The following is an 8,570-nucleotide window of genomic DNA, read 5'->3' on the forward strand; positions in this document are numbered from 1 at the left end:
TGCCTTTGTTTGCTGTATTGAAAACTTGCATGTTAGCTAGCTAGCTTGCTAGTTAGTTACTAACTAATTTAGTGACTGTAGAAAAATACCTTGTAGATCATCTAACTACAGTCCTCCATAACTTACTTTTGTGTCCATGTTAATCTTTAATATCAAATCAGACATAAAATTAATGTAAACACCACCATTAAATGCCAAATACAAGCCAGCTAAGCATGAAGTGTACTTCACACTTTCTGTACATGGGCACGAGCGTGCTGAGTAGACTCTGTAAGCTACGCGGACTTGCTTTATTTTCTCCTTCTGCTGCTGTCTGTCCCCGGGCAATAAAAAATTGTGTTTATATTTTATTTTGTCTATAAATAAAATGTTTCATTCTTAATTCTCTACATTTTTACATCATATGAGTAAAGTAGGGTGATGTATCCAGTGCAAAATACAAGCCTTTTCTGTAAAAAAAAAAAAAAAAAACAGAAAAGATTAGATAAAACCCTACAAAAGAACTGAGTAAAACGTTTATCCAATTACTTTTATGTTAAGGAGAATTGCAAAACAGAAGAAAAGGGATTGATTATTCCATACTTTAAATATGTTCTATCATGCAAAACATATTAAGATAATGTGTGTCATGTTTGAACTGATTTAAAATTCATTCAAATGGTAGTTACATAGTAGTTTCATAAATGGTTTATCTTATTATGTCATTGTTTTCCGTAAAAATGTACCTTTGCCAGGTCCCACATAAACATGAATTATATATATATATATATTTTTTTTTTTTTGTGAGAGTGATGCAATCACTGGGTTTTACTTAGACATTCCTTTAGCTTTTCAGCTAGAGTAGTATTTACAGGCGAGCCTTGGCATGGGGGTCACTGAATCTGGCAGCTGGCATCAGAATAGGTGACCCTATGCCATCTCTACATACAATAGTGTAAAACTAACCAAATCATCTCAGATTATTTACCATTCCTTCACCTTTACAGCCAAACTAAACATTTATTACTTGACCGGTAGGCCTAAAAATAGGGGTCACGGATTCTGACAGCAGGCATCAGAATATATGACCCTATGTCATCTCTACATAGAATAGTGTAAAACTAACCAAATCTTCTCTGATTATTCACCATCCCTTTACATTTTCAGCTACAAAACATTTATTACTGGACTTTACCGGTAGGCCTAAGAATAGGGGTCACAAAATTGGTTTGGTATCCTCATTGAGCTTTGAACTTCATAGCCAGGTGTATCCAATCATGAGCAAAGGTATTTAAGGTGGCCAATTGCAAGTTGTTCTCCTATTTGAATCTCCTCTGAAGAGTGGCATCATGGGCTCATCAAAACAAATCTCAAATGATCTAAAAACAAAGATTGTTCAACATAGTTGTTCAGGGGAAGAATACAAAAAGTTGTCTCAGAGATTTAACCTGTCAGTTTCCACTGTGAGGAACATAGTAAGGAAATGGAAGACCACAGGGACAGTTCTTGTTAAGCCCAGAAGTGGCAGGCCAAGAAAGATATCAGAAAGGCAGAAAAGAGGTGTGCTTTTGCACACCTCAGGCGACTCTGTTTGTGGCTCTGCTTGCAGAAATGGCTTCTTTCGCATCACTCTCCCATACAGCTTCTCCTTGTGCAAAGTGCGCTGTATTGCTGACGGATGCACAGTGACACCACCTGCAACCTGTGGATTGTCCTTAACTGTTCTCACCATTCTTCTTCTCTGCTTTTCTAATATTTTTCTTGGCCTGGAACTTCTGGGCTTAACAAGAACTGTCCCTGTGGTCTTCCATTTCCTTACTATGTTCCTCACAGTGGAAACTGACAGGTTAAATCTCTGAGACAACTTTTTGTTGCACTTTTTTTGTTAGTACAATAAACCACATTTCAATCCTGAAATATTACTGTGTCCATCAGTTATTAGATATATCATAACACCCAAATATTTAGAACTTAAAATGATTAAGATTAATAGGGGTGCCCAATTTTTTTTTATATGACTGTATGTGGAGATGACAAGAAGTCACATATTCTGATATCAGATATAAGTAAAGCCCAGTGATTGCATCACTCTCACAAAAAAACTGTAATATGAAACTTATGTTTAAGATAGGACCTGGCAAATGCACATTTTTGCAGTTGCATCATGTATCATCCCAGTGTGCCTCCACAATAACAGGAAACAATGGTAAAATAACCAAAACCATTTCTGAACCTACCAGGTAACTGCCATTTGAATGAATTATAAACCAGTTTAAATATGACACACATTATCTTAATATGTTTAGCATGGTAGAACAGATGTAGAGTATGAGATAATAAATCCCTTTTCTTCTGTTTTGCAATTCTCCTCAACATAAAATAATTGGATAAAAGTTTTACTCAGTTCTTTTGTAGAGTTTTATCTAATCTTTTACTGGTTCTGGCGTTTTGGTTTCTTTACGGAAAAAGCTTGTATTTTGCAGTGGATACATCCCCCTTCTTTACTCATATGAAGTGAAAATGTAGAGAATTAATAATGAAACATTTTATTTATAGACAAAATAAAATATAAATACCATTTCTCATCGTCCGGCCGACCGACAGCAGCAGAAAGAGAAAATAAAGCAAGTCCCCATAGCTTATGGAGTCTACACAGCGCGCTCGTGCTCATGTACAGAAACTGTGAAATAGCGCCCTCTGTGGTCACAAAACCCGACGGTCCTAGAAAAGGGTGAAACACTGGGTTTAACTAGCTTGCTGTCTCTTTGTTAATGTTCATCTGGCTAGATTGGCTGATCTGTGAATTCATTAATGGGATTTTTGGGGAAACTATGGAAGGTTTTACCTTCATAAGATTTTATTCTTTTTGATCATTTGGAAATGCAGCAATGAGGCGACATTGCTAATACCCTGCGATACAACGCTACTTCCGTACCCCTCAGCCTTGTTTTGGTAGACATTGGTAATGTATTTAAATAAAGCGTATTGTGCTTTCTTAGGGCTCCAGCAGCTGCATGGAAAGACCAAATCTGTAAAACAAAATCCATTAAATTAAATCGCATAATTTTTAAAACGATTAATTTGAGATTTATTGCATGAAATAAGTATCAGTATCACCAACCAACCAGTAGAAATTCTGCCTCTCAAAGACCAAATGAGAAAAGTGAAATTAAAGTGAAAAAAAATTGTGATTCTCTGAATCAGGTGCCAATTAAGGCTCTTAAACGTACTTAAAAGATTATCAACCACAACCACAAAGTGCTTTTTAAAGTCACCATTTAATAACTAAATAACTTTGATGTGAAACAAAGTAGTTTTTATGTGTTGGCTAGTAGTAGCAAACATATTGCATATCCCCACTGACTGTCATTACATTAATGAGTATCAGTTACTATATATGTATATATTTCTTATCAAAAGAAAGATGATTTTTACATATTTAATTTCAGTTTACCACACATCCCCCAGTTTTATTTCAACCTTGTCACAGCACTCAGTGTACCCCTGTAAAAATAGTAATAATCTGCTCTTCTGACATCATCATTGAGAAAATGAATCCACACAAGAGAAAATGAATCCACACACACAAGGACAGACAATTATTTAGAAAAAAAAAAAATAATTCTGAGCAAAAATACAATTGTATAATGTAGTAAAAACATGTGATGCTACTGTCTACAAAACATGTAATTTCTACAACTTTAAGCTAAAAATTTAACCCAGTCACTTTCTGCACTGTGCATTTACATATGATAATGCTTGTTAAACTGTAAGTGTATTTTACAGCCAGTAAAATATTTTTAAGTTAATGCATGATTTTTGATAAAGTAAGATTACTATTTTTAACCCTGTCATGCTGAGTTTTTTGATGCTTAGAGAAAATAAGAGGTTTATGTTTATTTGACTCTATGTGCAATTTACAGGACAGTGCAAAAAAAATAAAGTCTAATAAAATATTAAAGTTAAAACATAATTTTGAATACATTCTGAAGACAAAACTGTCAGTTGCTTGGCAGTCAAATTATGAGTAACATGTGAGTAACTGGAGATTATTAAGATGTTTGTTGGCAAATGTAAAATGGGCCTGTTCTTTTTGGTCAGCAGTGTTTGAAACTCTCCAGTGAATACCATTTTGACCCAGTCTCTTTCTTATTATTAAACTATTAACACTGACCTTAACTGAGTCAAGTGAGGCCTGCAGTTCTATAGATGTTGTTTTTGACCTCCTGGATGAGTTGTCCATGCCCTTTTGGAGTAATATTGGAGGCAAGTCACTTCTATGAAGTGTTCCAAGTTACATTTATTTGTGAACAATGGAGCTCACTGTAGTTCCCAAAACCTTAGAAAAGACTTTGTAACCAGAACTGGTTGTCGGTCGTGAAATTAAACTAACCTTTTTAAAAATGAAATTAATCACAATTAAGTTATGGGGCAATTATTTTTTCACATAGGGAAAGATTGGTGTGTATTGCAAAAACAAAAAAAAACTGTTAGGGGGAAAATACTTATTCAGAGCACTAAATTTAATTATCTATGATACAAAATTATTAAAGATAAGAAGATAAAGATTTTTTAAATAAAAGAATATGATCTAAAGGGCTCCCATCTCAGAGAAACACTTAAATAGACATTTTATTTGACAAGGGTTTAGATACTTATGATAATTTTTTTGCTCTACTTTTCACATTCACTTTGAATGATGATCACTTGTTAAATCAGCCTACAGTTCTTTTGGATGTATCTTCCACTAAACACTGGTGCTCTCTTACAGGAAACATCAAAGTTCCAGAAAAACAAGACCACCACAGATGATGCAAAGTGGGTGAAGAAGCACAAGCATGTTGACACTGGTGGCAAAACAAAAGGTAAAAGAAAAATATATATAATATATATTTTGCAGTAGTGTTGCAGGATGTTCTGAACATTAAACCCATCCATAATGACATATAAGTTAAGCAATTGTATATGGGTATTGTGGTTGTTGCGTGGTCTCTTTAAAAATTCCAATAGAAGAAATGTAAGAAACTCATAATGGTCAGAGACAGTGACTGATTTCAGTAATTGTTTTTTGAAGGGTATGCTGCCACACATGAAGTTGAATGTGCTATGACACTAGATTCAAAATTCAAGAGATGTAATTTCATGTGCACAGCACACAAGCAGTAAAACTATTGATTCAAGTAAAATACAAATATAGCACAATGTGTGTGTATAGTTTAGAAGTATGTGGCTAAGGTTGCAGCTAGGTGTGGTTAGCTTGTGCCACCCAAGTGCATTTAATGTGAAACATATTTATACTTTACTGACTTATTTTGTGTCAAACAAGTTCTTTTTATTGGTATATCAAAACTGTCAGAATAAAACTGCCTGTAATATTGTGTTAAATCCTTATGATAAATGTATGTATACACAAAAATATTTTTGACAGCAAGATATGCAGTATACAGTATATTTTTGGCTCCATACTCCAACTTTTCCCTAAACAACAAATTCATCTGTGCACCACTTAATTTTTTGTCTTGACATACTTTTTGCTATTTTCTGTTGTAGCAACTGAAGAGAATGGCCGGAAAAGATTTAAGTCATCATCATCGTTTTCAGAGTAAGTTGACAGAACCTGCTTTGTTAAATTTCATCATACCTATACATGATATGTGAACAAATGAATTATTGATTACATACAAATGAATGAAAAGTACATTGAGAGTATTGTTTGTTATATATAGCTGTGGCAATTATCTGAGGATAATTTTGCTTATGAACAACATGAAACAAACAGAGACCAACTGCACTCTGAACTGTTTTGTTCAATTAAAAAAGACCATTATTCAGTCATTTATCCACACTTGATGATAGTATGGATGATAATTGCAATTACAGCTCACAGAAAATATTAATCAAAATGAAACATTTTACAGTGACTGCGATGAGCTCAAGGTCCAGAATTCTGAGGACAGCATTAATGGATCTGAAGCTGCAGATTTGTTTGACAAGGTGAGAAAGTACCCCTGAGATCGACCGATTCTTTCACTAATGTCTGAAGAAGCAGTCTGTATGTGTAGGTGCTTGTTTTTATACACCTGTGGTACCTGTGGAGTTCAATGATTTAAATTTGTGAGTTAATACTTTTGTCAAGTATTTTTTATTTTTAATTTTAAAGAGTCATTTTAAAACAAGCTCAAAAAAAGGCTGTATGGTTGTGAGAATTTTTACTTCTCACAACCATCCAGCCTTTTTTTGAGCTTGTTTTAAAACGACTCGTTAAAAATAAAAAAATCAAGTATTTACAAAGTTTACAATGTGCCAAAACTGCATCCAGTGGCACATCTGGGACAATAAAGGTAATAAAGGTGCCCTTGATTCAGTTCATATAGTAAAACATCCCATACTCTTAAATTAAATATTGTTTTGCTTTTTTTTTATCAAAACACAGAAGTACATGTTTAGATGTACAAAACTTTTTGCTGTGGGATTTCATTAACCAAATTAATGAAAGTTGTTTGTAGTTATATATAGAAAATAGAAAATAAATAAAAAGAATACCAGAAGAATTAAATAATGAATTCTTAAATTGATAATTGAGTTCTGGGATTGAATTACAAACTGTAAACCTGAACCATTTTTTTTACTATTTCCACAGGATAGAAAAGAGGAGAATAAAGGCAATCTGCTTATGTGCCTGTCACTCAATGCTGAAGAAATGGTGAAGACAGAATTTTGGCCTCCTAATTGGAAAGACACTTTCACACTTTCACACAAATCTGATGGATCCTCAAATGCTCAAGAAGACAGCAATACAACACACACGATCACCATGCAAGATGGAACTGAAGTGTACACATCATGGCAGAAAGATAAAGCCATACCAGAAATCAAGCGCATTGCTGATCTTGGACAAGAGATCCAAAAAGATGATGGACAGATTACGGAAACTATAACTCCGCGGTCTGGACCCAGTATAAAAGTCTATCAAAACAGTGGTTTTCATCACTACGTCCAATACATCATGTTTCTCATAATAACGTGGCCACAGAAGGAGGATGTTCATATAAGTATAGGGAAATATGTACTCAGACTGCAGAAAAAAGACTTCTATGTGGTTCCACTGTATGAATACTCTGATGGGCATCATCAGATCATACAATTCGATGAAAGGAAACTGTCTTATGCAAAATTAAGGCCAACAACAGATTTCAGCAAAAAATACAGTGAAACACTGTTCAATTACATCATGGGTAACCAAAAGAAAGTGTCCTCTTTTGTGAGAAGTCCAGAGGATGCTATAGCTGTTGCAGCAGTCCTGTTCTCAGAGGTCATCAGAAACCCTGAGATGTTTTTCCATAACTTTGTGCTGATGCACTTACTAAAATCATGGGATGACTTTCATTATAAACATCCTATGCTCACAGGAGGCTCCTGGAAAGACAAAGCCAGTAGAGAAAACCCTCCTAAAAAAGTCACACAGAAAACACAAAAAACCTTGAAGAGTTCATGAAAAAAGTCTTGAGCGCAATTCCTGGCTGAGTGATGCCTATCAGAGTTTAGACCATGTTACATAGTATTTGTACAGTGCAATTTTTAACTGATTTTTTTATATTTATGTAATTATTATGTAAATAATTTTATATTATGTAACTTATTAACTATGCAATATTATTTATTTTGTCATTTATTGATACTGACATTTTTTATAAAATAAAAAATAAATCACATTGTGCTGTGTAATTTGTTTTTATTTCATTACAGTATGAGTGTACAGCAACTGTTTTAATTATTTAGACTTGTGTCATTCATGCCTTGTCCTAAGTAAATTTCTTATTTTTGGCAAATAACATTTGTCTTTTTTCATTATTCTATTGTCCCAGAGGTCACCTAACAAATATAAAGTTAGAACAAATCATCAATAACAAAAACAAATCAAACTATTTCCTATTAACCAGTGGCAAAGTTATAAACGGCCAGCACCTGTAGTACTTGACACCGGCACCATAACCAAGCAAGCCCATTAGGGCCTCTAATTCCTGCAGAGACTGAGAAAGCACATCTTCCACCTCCTATGTTTTTGTGGGAAGAATCTCGACTCAGAATGCACTGTAGCCCAGAAATAAGCTTAATGCCTGTCTGTAAAACCAGAGTCTTATTTACTAATATCACACCGTGTTGTAGAATCTAAAATTGATTTATGTATTAGTGCTAGTGCAATGATTGATACACTATACTGCCAAAAGTTTTAGCACACATGCATTGCGTTTGGTGATGTAAGGTTTGGATGAAACTGCTCGGTCATGGAAACACATTTATAAAGCTCTCTACACACTCTCTTCACATATTACTCATGGCATTTGATAACCTGAATTAGGGTATTTTAGTACATCCTATGACAACCTACTGTATAACTGGAATCCATAATGAATTGGGGTGTTTGACAAAAAAAAATTTTTTGCTAACAGAACAAAGGGTAAAGTCAATGAAACAATATGCGAAAAAAGAGAGGATCAAAGAATTCAAAAGAATACATTTGTTTTAGCAGTCATTTAAATCATCATTGCTACATTTTCCACTTAATTATAAATCAAATGCATTATCTGATA

General features: G+C 34.1%; 1 protein-coding gene across 1 annotated transcript; it reads left to right on the top strand.

Moving 5' to 3' along the window:
- Nucleotides 1–4,714: 4,714 nt before the first annotated feature.
- On the top strand, nt 4,715–7,474 carry si:dkey-211g8.8 (uncharacterized protein LOC108004533 homolog). Its single transcript, XM_022666128.2, has 4 exons — nt 4,715–4,844; nt 5,530–5,581; nt 5,898–5,973; nt 6,620–7,474. The coding sequence occupies exons 1-4, from the start codon at nt 4,715–4,717 to the stop codon at nt 7,472–7,474; spliced, it is 1,113 nt and encodes a 370-aa protein (XP_022521849.2).
- The last annotated feature ends 1,096 nt before the right edge of the window (nt 7,475–8,570 follow it).

The sequence above is a fragment of the Astyanax mexicanus genome, chromosome 3 (assembly GCF_023375975.1).
Source record: "Astyanax mexicanus isolate ESR-SI-001 chromosome 3, AstMex3_surface, whole genome shotgun sequence".
NCBI classification, from domain to species: Eukaryota; Metazoa; Chordata; class Actinopteri; order Characiformes; family Acestrorhamphidae; genus Astyanax; species Astyanax mexicanus.